Source organism: Bufo bufo, chromosome 3 (genome assembly GCF_905171765.1).
Source record: "Bufo bufo chromosome 3, aBufBuf1.1, whole genome shotgun sequence".
NCBI classification, from domain to species: domain Eukaryota; kingdom Metazoa; phylum Chordata; class Amphibia; order Anura; family Bufonidae; genus Bufo; species Bufo bufo.
The window spans coordinates 511,407,045-511,429,542 of record NC_053391.1 but is presented as its reverse complement, the minus strand read 5'-3'; the positions used below and the strand labels follow the sequence as shown (position 1 = coordinate 511,429,542).

The window sequence follows — 22,498 nt, the reverse complement described above, 5'->3', positions numbered from 1 at the left end:
ATTGGTGATGTGGTGTCCACATAAAAACACTCTGGAGTTGGTTGAACAGATACTGGTGGGAAGAGAAAGGAAGCCTATCTGTTTAACATGTTGTTGTGTTTAGTCATGGGGGTCTACATCAGGTATGCTCTACCCATGGCCCTCCAGCTGTTGCAAAACTACAACTCCCATCATTCTTTGACAGCCTACAGCTATTATCCTACAGAAGGGCATCGTGGGAGTTGTAGTTTTACAACAGCTGGAGGGCCCCATGTTGAGCATCCCTGGTCTACATGATCTCAACAAGCACCTGCTCCTTATTTTACATTATCTCTACGTTGGCTTTATTAAGCAATATTTAAACTCAACTTGTACTTGGTGTCGTCCAAACCAGCTAGCCTGCTTGTTTTCATTGCTATTTAGTGGCTTTTTTAGGGCTCATTCACATGACCGTATTGGCTTTTTCAGTGTTTTGCGGACTGTTTTTAACGGATCCGTTTTTGCTTCAGTAGTGTTTCCGGTTCCGTTTTTCCGTATGGCATATACAGTAATTACATAGAAAAAATTGGGCTGCGCATAAAATTTTCAATAGATGGTTTCGCAAAGACAGAACGGATACAGAAGACATACAGAGTTTTTTGCGGACCCGTTGACTTGAATGGAGCCACGGAACGTGATTTGTGGCCAATAATAGGACATGTTCTATCTTTGAACGGAAACGGAATGCATACGAAGTACATTCCGTGTTTTTTTTTTGACTGGACGCAAAAAACGTTTGTGTGAACGAGCCCTTAGTGTGATTATTCTCCAGTGCAGGATAAGCCATGGGTTCACATCTTATTTATGTGCCCACTAGTTAATATACCAGTTCCATTTACAGGCAAAGTTACTAGGGGCAGATTTACTAAGATTGTCTAAATGTCAGACAATCTGCGCCATATTTATCACAGTGGCTGATGCTGGATAATAAGTGTTGAGTCTTTAGACTGTCTACTCTAACTTTATGCCCCCTGTAAGTTGGTTTGGTTTTATGTCAAAAATGCGCTAACCTTTTGGCTCAGAGTTGCCTTTAAGCCACTCCCCTTTCCTGTAAACCACGCCCCTTTGCGAGCCAAGGTGTAACGGGTTCGAAAAGTGTGTAACGTGTTTGATAAATGCAATGAGAAGCATATACAGTGTTTTTTTTTGTGTGCAAATTGCGCCTAAAAACTGTTGCATTTACGATAACAAATCTGCCCCTGTGCATTTGTACCATATTTTAGTTCCGTGAGAAGGTTGCTATTCCCAATAAATACTGAAATGATCATGCCTCCTTTCATAATGCCTAATAAATGTATATATTCTCATTTGTCGTAGGAAGTAACTGGTAAAGGCTTTGGCGAGCAGGATTTCCGCTCTGCTCTTGAAAATGGAGTGCTCTTGTGTGAGTAAGTATCAAAGGCGTCTGCGTTGGTTACATGGGTGTTCAGGGAGAAATGCAGGGTGTGTGCATCCCTAACTCCTGCCACAGGTAATAAAGTTTGTGATGTAAGTTGGGTTCCCCACCAAGCCCTTAAGAAGTATGTAGACAATTCTACCTGGAACAGCACACCCTGCGGAATGCATGGCGGTCTGATGCCTTGACACACCAATAAACTGTATTATTGCACTTCATATACTGAAATTTATTGTAGTTCGGAGTATGTAAGCTTTGGATTTTGCTGTTTTTGTGGGTCCATTCGCACGCCCGCAAAATGGGTCCGCCTCCGTTCCGCAATTTTGTGAAACAGGTGTGGACCCATTCATTTTCAATAGGGCCAGAATATGGCATCCGCATTTGCGGATCTGCACTTACGTTCCGCAAAAAAATAGAACATGTCCTATTCTTGTCCGCAACTGCGGACAAAAAAGGCATTTTCTATGAGAGTGCCAACGATTTGCCGTCTGCAAAATGCGGAACGCACATTGCCGGTGTCCGTGGTTTGCGGATCTGCAAAACACATACCCTTAGGGTCCATTCACACGTCCGTATGTTCAGATGGGCATTTTTCAAGTATGGTTTATGTACATATTGCGTGGTCAAATTCACATGGAATCTGCCTCCCATCATTCTCAGCTGCACATCAAGGCGGGACATGCCGAAATCTCTCTGATAATGTGACTACTGAATGGAGCTAGTCCGTGCTTGGCTCTGGGGTATTCGGACTACAAATCTGAGACTGATTTTTTGAAACATACATTTTAGGCTACTTTCACACTGGCGTTTCTGGGTCCGCTTGTGAGATCCGTTTCAGGGCTCTCACAAGCGGCCCATAACGGATCAGTTCAACCCCAATGCATTCTGAATGGATAAGGATCCGTTCAGAAATCATCAATTTGGCTGCGTTTGGTGTTAATGTTAAGTTTTTTTAGACGGTCACTAAAACGCAGCTTGCAGCGTTTTGGTGACCGTCTGACTATGCGGAGCCAAACGGATCCATCTTGACTTACATGTATGGTGCAATTGAAAACCGATCCGTCCCCCATTGACTTTCAATGTAAGTCGAGATGGATCCGTTTTGACTTAGACTTTTTTTCTTGAATGAATAATGCAAATGGTTCCGTTATGAACGGATACAAGCGTTTGCATTATCGGTGCGGATCCGTCTGTGCACATACAAGACGGATCTGCACTGAACGCCTGTGTGAAAGTAGCCTTAGGCCTCATGCACACGACCGTGCCGTTTTTTGCAGGTCCGCAAAAAACAGAAGCCGCCCTTGTGCCTTCCACAATTTGCGGAACAGGCAGCCCATTGTAGAAATGCCTATAATTGTCCGCAAAACGGACAAGAATAGGACTTGTTCTATTTTTCTTTTGCGGGGCCACGGACTAGAGCAACGTATGCGGACAGCACACTGAGTGATGTCCGCATCTTTTGCGGCCCCATTAAAGTGAATGGGTCCGCATCCGAGCCGCCAAAACGGCGGATCGGATGCGGACCCAAACGGTCGTGTGCATGAGGCCTTCGCATCTGAACATACCCTGCAGTTTACTTTTATCACCTTCAGGTGACCCTCATGAACCGTTGTAAACCCTTATTTGTGAGAGATGTCGGCTGGCACACACCTTCACGCTGGCTTGGTGGCTATAGTTTTTAAGATTTGTTCTGTTTTTTGTTTTTTTATCTTCTCTAGCCTTATTAACAAGATCAAGCCTGGAATAATTAAAAAGATTAACAGACTGTCCACACCTATTGCTGGCTTGGTAAGTATTCTACAAGTGCCATGCAAAATGATGTAAATTGCATTAAAGGGTTTGTGGCAAGTTTTTAAGTTATCCCCTATCCACCCCCAGCGATCAGCTGGTTATCCTCTTAAAAACTTGAACAATCCCTTTAAGTGAAATTGATTGGCTCATGCCAACTACATGCACCATACAATCTGCAGGTAATGCAATAATAACAATAATCTTGTATTTATCCTTTTTATATTTTCTCCGTAAACCTTTTCGATACCTGAGTGTTTGCATTTGCTTAATGCCTTTCTTCCCTTTTACCATGTGTTTTTCCTGCCTTTGTTTCCTCATCGGTTGCTTAGGAAGCTTTTTCTGCAATGTGCTAAATAGTGTAAGTGATAGAATCTAATTAAAGAGCTTGAAGCATTTTCCATATGTGACGGGCATGTTTTATAGCACACATAACACACTTTCCAGAAGTCATATTATTGTTTAGTCTTGGCTGTCATAAAATTGTTAATGTTTTCCTGTTTTCTATATTCTTGGTATTTCACAAATGCTGGAGTTCTACTTCTGGAATTTTCGAAAAGCAAGGGGGGTGGGGGGGGGGGGGGCGGCACACCAGTTGCTTGCCTCTTGTAGTCACCCTTTAGTACTGAAGGGGTTGTCTCAGTTCAGCAAATAGCATTTAGTTAATACAAGACACTTAATAATGTATTGGCATTACCCATATTGCCTCCTTGATTCATTTTGCACTGCTTATATCCATGGTGTTATGACCACCCTGCAGTCTAGTAGCGGTGGTCATGCTTGCACACTATGGGGGAAAAAGCACCAGCCTCTCTGGTGGCCGGGAGCGTGCATAGGGGCAGCAACTCCCATACTGGCTACCTAGAATCTGCAGTGTATACTGAGATGGGAAGAATGAATCCAGCCTGCAAAGGAGGCAATATGGACAATCCCAATACATTAGTAAGTGTCTTGTAGTAACTTTATCTACATGATAAAGGGCACTTCAGCAAATGCCATTTAAGCATTTTAATTTTCTATGTCCGTGAATATTTTGTAAAATCTTTCTGGCTCTGCATCTAAAATCAGCTATATACGTAGATTTGGTTAGTATCAATCCAGCAGCAGTGGTTGTGCTTCTACACTATAAGAAAAAGTGCTGGCCTCGCATCTGCGCTGTGTATATACAGCACAGTATAGTGATATTGGAAAATATGCTCCAAATTTGTTATAACATGGGGAAAGCAAGCAGTCATTAATGGCTAATTCACATGGATGTGCTCAGCCTGGGAACACGGTCCATGTGTCGGCTTCACCTCCTCAACTGATCGCGGCTTTTATGACTTGAACTGACTGTATCATGGTGCTTTATGATGCAGTTAGTTCCTATCTGTTTGTGGGTCTATTGTACGGTACTCACATCATAATCATCATGTCAGTAGAATGTGGGAGATACGGCTAACACATGGCATGTGTTTCCTGGACCGAGCTCAGTCAAGTGAATCAGCCCTAAAACATACAAGTTAGGAGAGGTGACAGGTCCTATTATGACCTATATCTGTAATGTCTAACCTCCAGCACTCCAGGTGTGGTAAAACTACGACTCTCATAATGTACATCTGGTTTGACATTGCCTGCAGCCAATCGGCGGTGACAGGCTCCCCTTATGGCTTGACAAATGGTCACATTATGCAAGGGGATCCGGTCTCTGCCGCTTTCAGTGATTGGCAGCAGCAATGTCAAACCGGATGTTTTCAGCAAGGGAGCCCACTGAAGTAGCCCAGGCCTGGAAGAGGAGCAGGGAGCCAGTGCCAGGAAGCACTTAAGTAAGCTTCCTGTCATGGACACTCCTGTGATAGGTGCCAGAAGATCAGAGAGACTGGCAACACTTGGGTTAATCTGAATGGTTCCTTGTGGATCATTTGTGTATGTTGTTTTGGTAATGACCACACCTTTTGCAGGTGTTGTTGGTTTGGTCATTTAACTTCCCCTATTTATTACTGCTTACCCCTTTTGGGAGTGCAGTTCATAGCTTCAATTTCTGGACTCTGGGCTTGCTGGTTGTTGGATCTCGGTTGAGCTCCTGGCGCTGCCTTTGCTCCATGTAAAGTTAAGTGTCTTCTTCCCTATTTGTATTGTTTGTTTTATTTCCCTGCCTTTTGGATCTAGGCCTGAGGGAGACTCCTGTTCATCCTTCTGGTGGACAAATAGGTTGTCTCAAGTCCTGTCACTATACCAGGAACCTACAGGGTGTGTTAGGGCTCTAGGTTCCTGTGTATTAACTTTCCTACCATCGAGGTCAGTTCATACTGATAGTCAGGACTTGGATTAGGGTTGTTCTAGGAGGTGACCTTCTCCTCTACCCTAGTTTCCAGGCCTAGTTTCTATCCCCTTTCCTCTTGTGCTCGGTGTGGAGTTTCCCACCCACACCGCATCCGTGACACTTCCCTTTACAGGTCTTCCAAGTGGGAGATTTTCCAACCTCCCAACCCCCCTGAATTTTGTACATCCCCTTAAATTGTAAGTTTTACTGACTTTTCCCATAAAGCTATATATCAATCTGCTCAGCTTCTCCTGCCCCATAGCATGCTGCCTGCAGATTGCACAACACTTTAGATGACAAATTCTCTTTAAAGGAGTTGTTCAGAACTGAACCCGGACATAACCTCTTCACCCATTCAGCCTGTATGAGTGGAGCATCAGAGCATTTCCACCTAGCAGTGACCTGGTGACATCACCTGCACTAATAGGCGGTCCATAGCGCTGCGTTAACTTGTTTTACAGGCTAGGGCAGCGCTAAAGGCTGGCCGTTAGTGCTGGTGACGTCACTGGGCTCATTGCTAGGTGGAAGTGTCCGCCTAGCATTCCTGTATAGAGACCTGGTGTGTCACTGGTAGTGCAGAAAAAGCCCTTGCCCTGCACGATACAGCACAGGGCAAGGGGGAGCATTGAAGCATGAAATGCTCTGATGCTCCACTCATTCATGCTGAATGAGTGAAGAAGGGGTTTGTAGTGGTTCACCCCTGAACCTGGACAACCCCTTTCCCTGCCCATCTGAGGTGTCTGTAGTTCTCGGTTGTTCACCAGACGATTATAGAAATAGGCAGCTTTTTCATGCAAATGAAGCAAACTTGTGTCTAATGTCAGCTTTGGTGAAGATTAGTCCTTTGTTTTGCAAATTTACAGTTTTAAAACCGGAGTAGATGGTGGACCGTGCCAAGCATAATCTAAAGAAACAGACCTTCAGATTGTTCTTTTCATCTTTCCATCTTGTATGGTGGCCAAATTGTTATTCTAGATTCGTGTTGTAAGCAAAGTCGATGATCGGTGGTTTTCTCACAGAAGGACAGAAAACTGACACTCCAAAGCCTCCTTTGTTTCCACTTGTGCCAAAATGCCCTGTAGCTTTACAACACGTACATTGTAAGGAAGATACAAATGCAGTCTCCAAGTGCAAACATTTGCTTTCCAATTTGGTCATTTTCTTATTTGCTTACAAAATGTCCTGTATATTAACATACTATACACTAAGCAGCCATAACATTAAATCCTGCTAAGGGGTGGATATAAAGTATATGGACAGAAGTATTTGAGACATGCATGCTTCACCTACAGGAGCTTTCATGGCATCCTATTCTAAATCCATAGGCATTAATATAGAGTTGGCTTCCTCTTTGCAGCTTCCGCTCCTCTATGGCTTTCTACAAGATTTTGTGTCTGTGGGAATTATTGTTCCTTCATCCAGAAGAACATTCACTGATGTTGGATGAGCGCAAATTCCTGAAAAATTAATGGTAGATTTGAAAGAAATGTTTGTGAAGACACAGTTTGTCATCTTGCTGCAGACTGGTCAGAATGCTGAGGCCGCCCCCTGTACCCTGGTGAACGTGCCTACAATGAGCGTGTGCCCATTAGAACTGGAAGAAAATCTGCTAATGTGATGGTTTTCTTTACCATCATGAGAATGGCATGGTGCATGTGTGTTGCTTAGGTATAAGAGAAAACACAAAGAAGACTAGCCAGAAGTAGTAGGTTGATGCTGTGGGCAATGGTAGTCTGGGAAATCGCATGAGCAATAAGGAATCTCAGGATCTGTTCAGGGAAGAACCGATGGTTTTGCACGCAAGTTCCATCAGTTTTGTCTGCAATTGCGTTCAGTGTTTTTTTTTTTTTTTTTTTTATGCGTTTTTCATGTGTGTTAAAAAAATATGGAGAATAACGATCTAAATCTCCTAGCAACCATCAGTGAAAAACGCATTTCATCCGGATTACATCCAGATGCCTTCAGTTTTCACCCAAGCCCCATTTACTTCTATGGAGTCAGGGCTGCGTGAAAAACATGCTGCAATTTTTCCTGAATGCAGAGATGCGTGAAAAACTCATGTGCGCAGACCCATTGAAACGAATGAGTCAGGATTCAGTCCAGACGCTATGCTTATGCGCCACGCATCGCACCCGGACGAAAAACTTTCTCATGTGAAAGAGGCCTATTGTGGATATTACTTTTACACACCTAACTAAACATTGCTGCAGACATATTAGACCCCTTGATTGCAATGGTGGTGTCATTTGTTTGAGAACAGGCCTCATCTCCCAGTAGTTTTACATGAAGAGGTGGCTCTCCATTCACTTCTATGGGAGTTCCGAAAATAGCGAAGCAAGCACATGCAGCTATTTTTGGATCTCTCATAGAAGTGAATGGTAACCGCTCCATTTTTAGCGGTGCAAATGGGGTGGCCCTGGAAAAAAATAAACTGGGTCCAAACTGACAGAAGATAGGACAACAGAAGTAGGCGGGCCAGCAATACTGTAGTGCAGAACAAAGTACTGCCCCCCGTGGCCCAGTATGAAACCATCATCGTCCTCAGGATGGCAGTACAGTTGTGTTCAGGTGGACACCTGCTGCTGCTAGCTAAGTGCTTAAGCTCCTAGTATTAATTAATGTGGAGAGCATCAGGTCATTATGTACCTGGCTGACGACGATGAGGAGGCCTTGGGTGGCCCCCTGGACATTGGCCCACCTCGAGATTTCCCTGTAGGGTCTGTGGCCAGTCCTTCCCTGGAAATCCCCTTTTAAAGGATGAACTGCTTATGGTTTGTTGCCCGATACCACGGGAGGTCTGGTTGAGCTTATGCCTTGGTGGCCCAGAACTGTTTTGATAGCACCTACACACAGACGTATACAATATTAGGCAAGTGATTCTAATGTTATGAGTCATTCAATAGTGCTAGTACATGCTAGGGCTACTCTAAGAAATAATGGCCCATCATCATGGGACTGTCTGGTATCATCACAAATCTACATTCAAATGAAAGGTCACATGGCCGAAGTGGTGCAATTTCTAGATCGCAGTCCTTTTTGTTCTGTTCTCTTACAATTCCTTTAAAGGGGTTGTTTGGGTGTTTAATACTGATGACTTATCCTCACAATTGGTCATCAGTATGTGATCAGTGGGGTCTGACTCCCAGTGGCCCCGGTGATCAGCTATCTGTGCTTGGTATTACTTGAATGGGACTGATCAGCGCTTAGGCCATGTGACCAATGGACATGACGTAGGTGCTCCTGGAGTGCCACAGTCTTTTGAAACGGCTGATCAGCAGGGGGTGGCCGGAGTCAGATTACCCACCCCCCCACCCCCCTTCCGATCCAATATTGATGACCTTTTCTGAGGATATAGTGTATATAATGTGTCTAGCACTTTTTTACCACCAGTTTTTAGTTGCATCACACATGTATTATGTTTAATTACATGTAGTAAATTAGTCCTATAATAGAACATATAACTGGCGTGGCAAGAACACTGCTAGGCAGGACACCTCCGACATAGCTGTACTGGGTGTGTATTACATGCAGCACAAGTGTCATATCTTTTCCCTAATAAGGACTGCTGTGAGAACTGGCGGTTGCCTAACACTTATTTATCTTGACGTGTTGCTAAGAGATTGTATATTGCTTCTACAGTAATAAATTCCAAGATTCTTTGACAGTGTGAAATATAAGGTGTGCGCTTCTAGTGTGAAGAAAAAAAACATTTACTTTCAGGAGTTTTTATGATCGTGGAAGGATTTGCTTTCTAGTTCAGAAATTTACTACTTTAATTTTTCTTTGAAAAATGTAAAAATCCATTGCGTTATCTTGTACTGGTCCTGTGTTTCAGCCCGTATTATAGCCTAGAGCTTGGATCGGGAACCTTTGACACTCCAACTGTGGTGGAACTACAACTTCCAGCATGCACACTTGCTTGGCTGTTCTTGGAACTCCCATAGAAGTTCATAGAGCATGCTGGGAGTCATAATGCCCGGTCTAGAGCTACATTCACATTATGTGGCTCATCACAGAAATGGTGGATAAGTATGGTCACAGACCTAGTCCTGACCTTAGCTCGGCACTCGCCATTTTATTATTTCTGTCTACTGATCACAGATAAAATGATAGAACTTGCTAATGATCTTTATGTGGCGTAGGTTGTTTCCACTCAGTTTATTAGAGCCAAAAGATGTATTTTATTTATTTTCTCTCCAAGCAATTGCTGAAAGTAACCCCTTCAGACAATGGCAGCGGGTCATGGTGCAGCCTGTTAACTTTTCATGGCTCTTAAAGATGTTAAAAACAGAAGATTTCATCTACAGTGTCTACCTGATCTATAGTAGAACTGTATGAGGTCCAGGTATCGCGGCCATAATATGGATGCTAACATGCCCTGCACATTACAGCTGTGTGAACGTGGCCTTAAACGGAAATATATATATATTTTTTAACACTACTCCTACTAGAGATGAGCAAATTTCATATTTTGAAATTTGTTCACGATTCGCTTACTGGTAAAAGGTGAATTGCGTTAGGGATTCCGTTACCATGGACCATAACGCAATTCTATGACTGAATGCCTTTCGAGGCATTCCGTTATTCATTCCGTTATTCATTCTATCATAATAGAAGTCTATGGGCTGCAAAACGGATCTGTCCCGTTTCCATTATGCAAGAGAAGACTCCCCTGCATAACGGGACGGATCCGTTATGCAGCCCACAGACTTCTATTATAACGGAATGAATAACGGAATGCCTCTAAAGGCATTCAGTCATGGAATTGCGTTATGGTCCATGGTAATGGAATCCATAACTCAATTCACCTTTTACCAGTAAACTAATTTCATAACCTGAAATTCCCTCATCTCTAACTCCTACATCCCATACTTATATAATTAATTTTAACACTGTTGCCCCCATGTGTTCCTCCTCATGCAGAAAAGGGGGTCATCTTCAGCAGCCATGTGGGTAGACTACAGTTCCCATCTCACACTGCTGACCTCCATTCCCGGCTGTTCTCATTCTCCTCCCTATGTATTCCCTTGGCTTTCATATTGTGCTCCATCACTGCTGAGTCTCTCGCATTAGTTCCCAGTTACAGCCTCCTATAACTCATGGTGATTTCATTGAGCTGGGCAGTGGAGTGGTGCATAATTGCAGATATAGGGTTAATGCAGAGGGCCATAACATGGGCGTATTTTAGCGTTCGTATCCTTGCTGCAGTTTCCAGCCCAACCACAGGTTTAATGACCTGAATTTACCACATCATAAATGCCGCTCGGTGATACAGTAAGTTCAAGTCATAAGACCCGCAGCCGTCAGGCCAGGAATTGTGGTTATAATACAGACACTAAATTACGACCACGTTACAATTGTCTGAATGAGGCCTTAGTATTTTGAAGCCAAAATCGGAATTTGATGCAAAGAGAAGTATACCTGTTTCCATTATGCACTCAATGAAAAAAATGAATTGTTGGAATTAATGAATGTTATTATATGTAAGTGATTACATTATTAGAGCAAAAGGATAAGTTTATTGGGGAAACGGTACAGTTGAAAGGAGGCTCCAGTACTCTGGTAGGCCTCCTCTAGCCTGGATACAAGATGAGATCCGGTTGGGCATGGAGGTATACAGGTTCCTTATTGTATCCTGCTGCACATTTGCCCACAGATGTTGAAGCTGGACCTGTAGATCTTGCATACTCTTAGGCACCTTTCACACGAGTGAGTTTTCAGCGCGGGGGCAATGCGTGACGTGAACGCATAGCACCCGCACTGAATCCTGACCCATTAATTTTATAGGGTCTGTGTACATGAGCTTTTTTTTTTTTTCTTTTCTTTTCTTTTCACTCATCAGTTCTGCGTTGCGTGAAAAATGCAGCATGTTCTATATTCTGCGTTTTTCACACAGCCCTGGCCCCATAGAAGTGAATGGGGCTTCAGTGAAAAACGCATTGCACTCGCGCAGAAAAAACTGAAGGCCAATGCAGACAAAACTGACTGAACTTGCTTGCAAAATGGTGCGAATTTCCCTGAACGCTCCCTGAGCGCATCTGGACCTGATCCGTCACGTTCGTGTGAAAGGGGCCTTAGGGTTCATGCACGCGACTGTTGGATATTTTGCGGTCCGCAGGACACGAATGCCTGTCTGCATTTCTTATTTTACGGAACAGCTAGCCTCTAATAGAACACATCCTGTCCTAGTCCTATTGTCTGCATTATAGACGTGTTCTATTTTATTGCTGAACGGACATTTGGAAATCGAATGCACACTGTCATTTCATTGAAGTGAATGGTTCCGCATAGGGGCCGCAAAAAACCCCGGAACGGACATGGAAAAAAAAATACGTTTGTGTGTACGACAGGATTTTGGGTGTTGATTCAGTGCTGAATCTGAGCATAAGACGCCTCCCATTATTTTCAAAGAGTCCACATGGCACATGGGGTGCCATGACGGCAAATTTCCTTGTACTAAGCACTTGGAAATGATCCGGGCAGAGACAGAAGTGTGTAATGGAGGTGCCACCTGTGTCTGGATGGTGGACAACCAAACTATGGGAGCTGCTCATGCTTGTAAGCGGGTAAAACGACCCTTTCTACTAGTGATATGTCTGGGTCATCCAGAGCCTGTTCACCGTGTGTGTCCACTGATGTAACCAGTCCCAACTAGTTTTGAACGAACTGGTATTTTCAAGTTCGGCGTACAAGGTTCGGGTTATCTAAGAATTCCGTTATGGATTCCGCTACCATGGATCATAACTTATGGTCTGTGGTAGCGGAATCCATAACTGAATTCTTAGATAACCCGAACCCAAACCTTGTACACCGAGCTTGAAAACACAAGTTCACTCATCCCTACTCTCAACATCTCCTTACAGCTAGGTCAGAATGACTTACATGGTGGGCAATGCATTGAAACGACCATCCTCAAGATCATCATAGAGGCATGTATAGAAGTCAACAATTTCTTGCCATGTGGTATGCTACCCAAAAGTAGCATCTGAGAGCTTTTTTTTTTTATAGGGCAGCGGGGGGAGGTCTATTACACCCTCTTGTGGCAAGACCCAGTGTCTAACAATGTAAAATGCTGAATAAAAATGCAGTGTGTGAATGTGGCCAAGATTAAAGAAGCTAGGACATTTTTAACGGACGTTTTTTTTCCACTGATGTCTTTCTGAGAAGCAAACTTTAAAAATGGACCCATTCATTTGTATGGGGGCAGTTTTAGTGAAACAGACAAGATAGAACATGTTCTATTTTTTGACATCTGTTTTTCACTGACTGTCAAAAAATCTGCTGTGTGAATAACCCCGTAGACAACCATTGGTCTTAAAACGGACGTGTGAGGGCCGTTAAAAAAAAAAATGTACATCACATGTCCGTTTTTCATGACGTGTCCATGTAGCCTAAAAGTTCCCCCCCAGTTTGTACCTTCCTATCCAAGAGAATTATTTCTATTAGATTCTGTATTTAAACTAGTGTTACACTTTTTTCTAAACACTCTAGCTATGTGGATTGCTTTTCTTTCCTTCTGATTTACTGCTCTAGATAGAGATCCCGTGCCTTCGTTCAACACATACATCACTCAAAAAATGCTTTCTGGTCATTGAAAGTGACATTTGCTGTGACAGACTTTTCATAAAACATGTGAAATCTTCCTGCTATTAAAGTGGCAGGTACATGGTTATGGTTCCTTCACACTTACAGATTGTGCTGCAGAAAATTTCTGTGCCCGAAAATCCATTTCATTCATCTGAATGAGGTTGTTTTGGCGTCAAGCACATGGGTTTCTGCAATGAACGGAACTGATTTTCAGTGACAGAAACTTTCTGCACAAAAAAAGTCTCCCGAGCGTGAAAGCGCCCTTACCTGGTGACTCCTGATCTCCTACTTACATTTGTTGAATTATTCCTTGCACCCCTCTCACATTTTCTACCTTTTTTTCGGCCAGGGACATACTGTACACTACTTACAAAAAGTTAGGGATATTTGACTTTTGGATAAAATTTATGAAAAACGTTAAAGGTTCACTCTACAGTTATATTATATCATGAATGTTAGGGCATTTAAGTAGAAGCATGCAATGGTGATTTCCTAATCTCAAAAAAAATTATTGAAACAAAAGCAACCACAAAAATGTCAATGTCTCAACTTGTCATGTGGCCTTGAGCATCAATAACAGCTTGACAACGACGTCTCATGCTGTTCACAAGTCGACTTATTGTCTGCTGAGGCATGGCATCCCACTTTTCATGAAGGTCGGCCCTCAGGTCATTGAGTTTCTGGGGTACCGAATTACAAGGCTCTATATGGCGACTTGGCTTATCCCATAGGTTTTCAATGGCATTCAGGTCTGGAGAAAGTGCAGGCCAGTCCATTTGAGGTACCCCAGTCTCTAGCAGCCGTTCCCTAATGATGCGACCTCTATGAACTGACGCAGTCGACCACTAAGATCAAATTATGCCTGTGTTGTTCATGCAGAGGCACAATGGATTAATGATATTTAAGTAGTATGGGATTGTTGCTATACCATTCACAAAGAGTAGGGCAGGTCTTTATTGACTAGACACACCTGCACACACTGTATCACCACCACCAAAGGCTCGTCTGGTAACAGTGGCTGATGCTTAGCGCTCTCCTTGACGTCTCCAACATCGTTGGCCATTATTTCTTCTCATGATGAATCGACTTGAGCAGCACTGAGGCCCACTGGTCCCTCGTTCAGCATAGATGCTCCCTGGCCCATGCAAGACTATGACGGGTCAGGTATCCTTGCCGATTGTCTGGTGCGCAGATCACACTGATGTAAATGGTTCTCAAATGGTCTGACGTGACAGTTGGTTGCCTCTCACCTCCCTTAAATGTGCCTGGAGTTGTGTGGCATTTATCATCCGGTTCCACAGGACATTGTTCACAATGAAGGGGTCATCAGTGTGGGATGTGGCCAAAGGACTTCCACTTCTATGCCTTTCTCTGACTCTTCCAGTCTCTCTGTAGCAGCCTGCTGATGACCCTCCTGTGACACTCTAAGCTCAGTGGCCACTTCTGAATGAGAACATCCTGCTTGAAGCCTCGCAGTGGCAACGTTCTGTTGATCAGTTTTTGAGTGTCGTCTTGGTCTCATGATGTCGAAATGTGAACAGCATGATGAAGAGGACTGTTAAGATATCAATTCTAATTGACCCAGGAAAATTTATTGGGCAATTCTTGGATCAAACACCTGTTGTCAATTTTGCCATTAAGCTCCTTGTTAGAGAACAGCAAGTTGTGCAAAAAGTACTGAAATATTGAACAGTTGTGCGTTCAAAAGTTTAGAGAAGCTCACATTACGTTCACCTGTAAAGGTTAGAGAGCATTTTAGGTTCATCCTGAAATTTCAACCACAAGCCAAATATTCCTGACTTTTTGTTTATAGTGTATCTGTTATGCATAGCACCTGTTTGAGGGTTAATGAAGTAACCGTATAGTGTAGATAACATGTACTGTAACTACTGAGGAGCAAAGTACTTGATAAAGTGAATCTGTCGCCAGCGACCTCCCTATCCAGCTGTTTGCATAGGCATAGTGCTGCTGTTCATCTGATTAACACCTTCCTGACACAGCCATTTTCCTTTTTTTTTTTTTTTTACTCCCTGCCTTCCAGCAGCAAAATCTCAATTAGAAATTTAGGTTTTTGGTGCGGTTTGGGTGCAGCGACGCAATCTGACAGATGTATGCCATAAAATGGCATATCTTTTAGTGAATGACCCCCTTTGGTCGGATCTTCTGCTTTTTCACCTGCACCCGTATGCAGGTACTATTAATAATGTCTACAATATAGTGTCAACATCTACAGATCTGTGTAAGGACTCAATTTTTGCAGGCGGATCTATAGTTTTCATTGATCTGGTTTTAGGATGTTTGACATTTCCATCACTTTTTATAAAAAAAATTTGGGGAGGTGAAGCAACCAAAAAAACAGTAATTTAGCCATTTTAGTCTCCCCCCCCCCCCCTCATTTTCTCATTCGCTATATTTTATAAATTATTTTATATTTTAATAGTACAGGCAATTTTCGGACATGGTGATGCCAGTGATTTTTATTGGTTTTATTAATTTTTATTTGCAAAATGTGGGAAGGGGCTGGTTTGGATTTTTATATATTTTAAAAATGTTTTTCCACATTTATTTTTGGTCCCACTAGGGGTCTTCATCTAATCGCATCCACCTAAGGCTACTTTCACACCTGCGTTCGGGTGTCCGCTCGTGAGCTCCGTTTGAAGGGGCTCACAAGCTGCCCCGAACGCAACCGTCCAGCCCTAATGCATTCTCAGTGGACGCGGATCCGCTGAGAATGCATCAGTCTGCCAGCGTTCAGCGTTCGGGTGTTCGCCAGGCCGTGCGGAGGCGAGCGGATCCGTCCAGACTTATAATGGAAGTCAATGGGGACGGATCCGCTTGAAGATGACACCATATGGCTCAATCTTCAAGCGAATCCGTCCCCCATTGACTTTCAATGTAAAGTCTGGACGGATCCGTTCAGGCTACTTTCACACTTAGTTTTTTTATCAAACTATAATGCAGACGGATTCGTTCTGAACTGATACAAACGTCTGCATTATAGGAGCGGGTCCGTCTGAGCAGACATCAGACGGACCCGCTCTGAACGCTAGTGTGAAAGTAGCCTTAGACTGCAATGCTTTACCATTGCAGTCTACAGGAGATGTGGCGTTCCTGCCACACTGCCTTCAGAAGGCCCCGGGCCGCCATAACAACTCATTGCAGGGGAGTAGTTTGGTCATTGTGAGCACAGCACTCCTGGTAAATGACCGCAGGTCATAGGCAGATTTACTGGATTAAGTGAAGATTGTGTCCTCCTGAATTTTTAAAAAAATTTATTTAAATAAAACCATAAATACTTATCACTAAAAATCTATAATCAGAAAATAAAACTTATTAGAATAAAGGATGTGTGTCTCATGCACAAAACTGTTGTGTGTCTGTGTCCCATACGCATTTTTAGGGGGTTGCGCATGGACCGGTTCATTTCTATGGGTCCCCAAAAAAAGTTTCATCCCTGTGCGGTCCTCATCCTTGTGTCTGGTCTGCAAATTATAGAACATGTCCTATTCTTCTCAAATTGTCAAGTATTGGGCCTTATTCGCACATAAATGTCAGGGTTTTTTTGGTCCATAAGTTGCACCTTTTTGTTATTTGTCTCTTCCCTCTCTGTTATCCCTTTTTTATGTGTGTGAAAGAAAGGAGAGGATAGGTCATCAGTATAAAAATCAGTATAAGTATTTGAATGTTACCCTCCTTTAGGGTGGGTTCACAAGTGACTAAAAATCCAGCTGAAAAATCTGTTGTGGTTTTTGCTGCATTTTTCCGTAGGAAGAAAAGCAACAAAGCATGTAATGCATGTAGATGTTTTTGCTGTGGAGAAGCCGGCAGATTTCACCCTCTCTATTAAATTCTCATCAACTTCAATGGTACTGTACAATGCTGCAAATCCGCAGCTACTCGGTCACATGTGAGCCCATCCTTAAACTTCTCATTTTGAAGTAGTTTTTGGTTTCACTGCAGCATTTGGTTGATTTAAAAGAAAACTTTAAACTGGGAATGAAGGTGAGAATGCATTTAAATGAAGTTGGAATGGTATTTTGTGTCACATGGGTTTAACAAAAATGACATCCCTTCTTAATAAATAAAAAAAAAAAGCTTATACCGGTACTTAACTCTTTGCTGCATTAATATGAGATACATTACTAAAGGAGTTGTGTGGGTTCCGATATTGATAGATTATAGGGATAGGTTATCAATATCTGATTGGCGGTGGTCCGGCTCCTTAGCTGATCAGCTGTATGAAGAGAAATCCGTGCTGAGCGCTCTTCACTGCTTACCAATTACAACTCCTTCGTCCATTTGGCAGACGAGGATAGGACATTACTACTGGTGTAATAATAATAATAATAAATGGTGGGATTCACATGGGCGGGATGTGTGTTTTTTTTGCAGATTTGTGGTTTTATGGACCACCAAACGCATACGGTCCTGTGTGTGAGGCCTAAACAGATTGTGTTACACAGAGCTGGCCCATATCTGACCTCTTCAATAATAAGTGCCAAAGGAGGAGAGGGGGTGAAAGAAGCAGGAGAAGAGGGGACATGGAAAGAGAAGGGCATCCGAATATGGCAGTGACTGAGCCATGATGCGTCCACCAAGCAAATTGCTGGGGGGGGCGCTTTGACATTTGTGTCAGTGGTTGCACACATGGAACCACTCCACTTTGGCTTGTCAGGTTGTCAGGAAATATGCATACATTGTCAGGAGCCTGGGTGATATTCCCCCTGGTCTCCCAGATGGATACGGAGCAGGCGGTAAGCAGTATGACAGACCACGATTTTATTTCCCGCTATAATCCAAACCTGTTCCTTTGTCCTGGCCACCCAATGTTTATTGTATGTAACAGAGCACCTCTAGCTCGGAGCTCACATTTGCCAGGCAGGCCTTTCATGCTGAACTATGTTGCCAGATCCCAGTAAGCTTCCTTGCATAGGCAAAGCAGCATGACAAATGATTAGATTAAACATCCTGCAAAGCAAATGGGCTGGGTAGGACCATGTCTTCCTTCCATCTGGCTTTCATGTTATTTGCCTGTGGGTTATAGGAGGTGTCATCACTTTGTGTTTGCCATTTGTGAACAGATATATCTGTGGGTTCTTGTTGATCACTGCACCTTTATGCCTGTATTGACAGATGGCTGCTCAATTGCTTTGCTTTGATTGGATTTTAGGGATCACTTAGATTTCAGCTTGCCATATGACTTAGATTACTTTGTAACGGTTATATAACTGCAATATATTCTGCAGTACTGTATACATAATGTATTTACATGTATACCGCCAGGACCAACTTCACCCGCACCTACTGTGTCCTTCTGCCATCCCATGTAGATTGTAAACCCTCACGGGCAGGGCCCTCTCTCCTTCTGTACCAGTTTGTAACTTATCTTGTATGATTAGTGCAATTGTCTGTATTATGTATGTGCACCCTTATCATATGTACAGCGCTATGGAATGAATGGCGCTATAATAATAATTTACTCGTATCAATCCTTGCACGTATAATATAGATACTTTATTTTTTTATTTTTTTCACTCTTATCCATGTAATGTTATTGTTTTGGGACCTGATGCCTGTTCTTGGGATGCGGTGATCCCCGTGCTGCGTGTAGTTGTGTGAGGTGTTCCATGGCATATTTTCTGTCTATGGGGTTCAGAAAGCCTTAAAGTATATGTCCTTTCACATGACAGCTGTGTGTGTAGGAAGACATTATATTATATGCATTTTCAGTCCTTACCCATGTCTATATTCTCCATCTCCAGTTGTCAGTTTTCCCGAACTGTAGGTGGAGACTAGCTGCTGTGATGTCTCCTGTACACTGCATGCATGCTCCCCTATCTCTATAGAGTATACCCCCAGACATGCAGCATTCTGGTGAGATAATACAGCTGCATCTGTTTATCTGTGCCTCTTTCTCACTCCAGCAGCTCCTCCTACCCTTTCCATAGACTTTATGAATTGCATCTGTGACCTGATCCCTCAGTGTATGTACTTCTGTGTATGAATTTTATTTTAAAAAAGTGGAGAAAGTTGCATTTTTTTCTAGTAAGGGCTATTTACACAGACTTGTCTGCGAAACGCTAATATTGGCTGAGAGCCTGGAGCCTTTTTTTTTTCTTCACAAATATCCTACCCTTGTCCGCTTAAACGGACAAGAATGGGGCATGTGTTTTTTTTTTTTTTTTTTTTGTGAGGCCGCGGAATGAACTTAAGGATGTGGACAGCACACGAGTGTGCACTCTACATCTTTTGCAGCCCCATTGAGATGAATGGGTCCACATCTGAACCACAAAAAAATCCAGACTGGATGTGGGCCAAAACCACGTTGTGTGCTTGAGCCCTAAGATATTAAAACTTTTTTCCTATCTTTCCTTGTATTACTGAATTATGATTTAAAAAATAACTCTACTTTTTACTTTTTTTAAATGCAATGATGTGTCCTAAAATGTCCCAGCATACCCTTAAAAATGTTATGGTCGATATTCTGTCAGAATATCTGGCGCAACGCTAAAACAAAGTTTGACCTTTGCATAATACATGCTTGGCTGCAGAAGTCTTTAAAATCCTGAAGAAGAGCTACTTCACAATGCCGAATCTGACCTTGACTATTGGTTTCCACAAGTAAATGCTGCGGCTTCTCTCTTACATGGTGCTGCTGGGGACCACCCTATGTCAAGGTGCATGTCTTCTATTCTCTGATTAAGCTCATACTTGCAAGTTCCCTATCCCAGAGGCCCCGTGAAGAGTTTTGTGATGCTTGTCCTTGCAGTTCAGCTGTTGCATCTTGTAGAGCTTTTTATAGGACTGGCCTCGAACAGGTGCAGCCAGATGAGTAATGCACCACTCCTGAATTCTTCTCTTTATATCTTCACCGACTTTCTATCCTTACTGTGCTAGAATATAGCTGTGACATTTTTCCACCTTCCGTCTGCTTATGTTCACATTCTCTCTAGATCTTGTTAGGCAGCCAAACCTAGATTCCAGGTGCAGTGTCTGTCATTCTGCGTCCTATAGAAACAGCCTGTCCCTCCTCCTTCTCCTCACCCTCCTATACCGGCACTGGCAATAGTTTCTGGGTGGGTCAATGTCATTAGCTGCAGTTATTTTTAAAGTCCTAAGAGGTGAGGTTTGCCGTGCAAAGACAGAAAGAGGGCGTTTGTTTGTAGTCCTGACATCAAAGTGTACTTTCCTGATTACTGACTGCAGCAGGTAATCTTTGCAGCGTCACTGCCTCCTGTTCTGCATGAAATATTATTACAATCCATCTCTCAGGCTCGCAGCCCTGTCTCTGCTGTTTCTTCTGGACTTTGGAGTTTTGGACTTCGATAAGCCTTTTTGATTTGTAGCTGCTCAACTAAGCAATCATTTTTCCACTTGCCGTTTCAGGATAATATTAATGTTTTCTTGCGGGCGGGCGAGAAGCTTGGACTGAAAGAAGCTCAACTTTTTCACCCTGGGGATCTTCAGGACTTATCGAATCGTGTCACTGTCAAGTAAGTTATATTCTCAATTAGGATCGCATTGTCTTTTCTATACGTTGCATTGACTTTATGATTTGTCGCAGAGGGAGCTGTAAATGGACAGTAGCGGAAATAATGCGCTATAGTACTGCGCTCTGTAATTGTTTAGCTGGAGAGCTATCTGCTTTCCACTTGCCCTTTCTGCCTATCTCTGCTTGCTTTGTAGAACAGTGCCAATTAATTATTTATTTATTATATATATATATATATATATATATATATATATATATTTTTTTTTTTTTATTTATTTTACTTAATAGAAATTGGGACACTTAATGTAAGTATGTTAGAAGTATTTGCATGGGTGACGGCAGTGGGTTTTCTAGTGCCGTATTCATAGGCCACCAGAAAAAGAAGGCGACTAGAAGAGACCTGGCCGTTGCAGCAACAGTTGATGTTACAGTGCCATATCCTTGGGCCCTGAGCGAAGAAACCTCCAAAATTGTGTGGGAAAGTGATATCCAAGGAAATACTGTTTTGAACCAATTTGTCTGCAATTTTATATTATTTTTTTGAACACCTTATTAATGGTTAACGCACTACATGCTAGTATTGAGCGGGGGATGGCAGAATGGATGCGATTTAGAAGTGCCCTCTCGCTATTAATGTGTAAATATACAAACCTGGGCACGTGGCACATTCATGATGATTGTGAGAGTTTGAGGCCCCATAGGAAGCAGCAGGAATGTCCATTTTTGCTTTTGCTCGCACATTGAATACACGAAGAGCTGTTTGTGTAGTAACGCCTGCTCTGTTTTCACGGTTTACTTTTGCTTCTGTTTTGTTTCATTGCTTTATGTCCTTTTTTTTACGTTTTCATTATAGAGGTCATTAAAATGTGGTCCCTGAGCACTGATCTCAAGGACTGTCTTTTCGAAAGGGGCCTCCTTTGTTGGCGTAAGGACCTCTATTAACGAATGTTAACATGGAAAGCAATGTGTGCTGCGTCCATGGCTAAATGGACTCGAGTCTGTAAGCGGCAATCCCCTGGATGTGTGATCACTGAGACTGATGTATATGCTACATACTGTCTATGAAGAGTTTTCTACAGTATTGTTAGGGGAAGCCTGGGTATGTCTCTCTGGGCTAGAAATAGAAAGTTTCTGCCTTACCTGTTTAACAGTAGGCTATAATTATAATTCTCTTGAGAACGGCATGTTTTGGCAGGTTACATAAGAAGTATTAGCTGTCGTACATATAACAGACTGTTGAGAAACAACATGGCACATTTTATTACAAACCCTAAAATCCTTGGGTTTTCCTTTAAACCACAGCTCACCAACTATGAGCGTAAGGCCTCATGCACACGACCGTTCCGCAATTTGCAGAACGGCACGGACAGCCATTGATATAACTGCCTATTCTTGTCCGCAAAACGGACAAGAATAGGACAGGTAATATTTTTTTGGCGGACCATGGGACGGAGCAATGGATGCCGACAGCACACTGAGTGCGGCCCCATTGAAGTGAATGGGTCCGCATTCAAGCCGCAAAAACTGCGGCTAAGATGCGGGCCAAAACAACGGTCGTGTTCATGAGGCCTAAGACATTTCCATCATTACATCTACTGTGCATCCCAAGACCTATTCCAGTTGCATTTTCAATGAATTGCAGGATAAGGGGTCATGCACACGGCTGTCAGTGTTTTGCCGTCCGCAAAACACTGATCCCGGCTGAGTGGGTGTCACCGTTTATTTTTAAACTTCTGGAGAACAGACAAGAATAGGACATGTTCTATTTTTTTGCGGGGTGGTGGAATGGACACGCTTCTGTAAAAATGTTTTTTTTTATTTGCAATACGAGATTTTGAGACAATACATATAAATGACTGTGAAGGTTCATTCTGCTGCTCATGTGCAGTAACAGTTCCTCGTCCTGACGCTATAT

General features: G+C 42.9%; 1 protein-coding gene across 1 annotated transcript in view; it reads left to right on the top strand.

The window, feature by feature from the left end:
• LMO7 (LIM domain 7) overlaps positions 1-22,498 on the top strand; it is a 155,446-nt gene that overhangs the window by 35,003 nt on the left and 97,945 nt on the right. Inside the window, 3 exon segments of the mRNA XM_040422350.1 lie at positions 1,336-1,406; positions 3,133-3,202; positions 20,478-20,584. Coding sequence (XP_040278284.1) covers positions 1,336-1,406; positions 3,133-3,202; positions 20,478-20,584 — 248 coding nt within the window.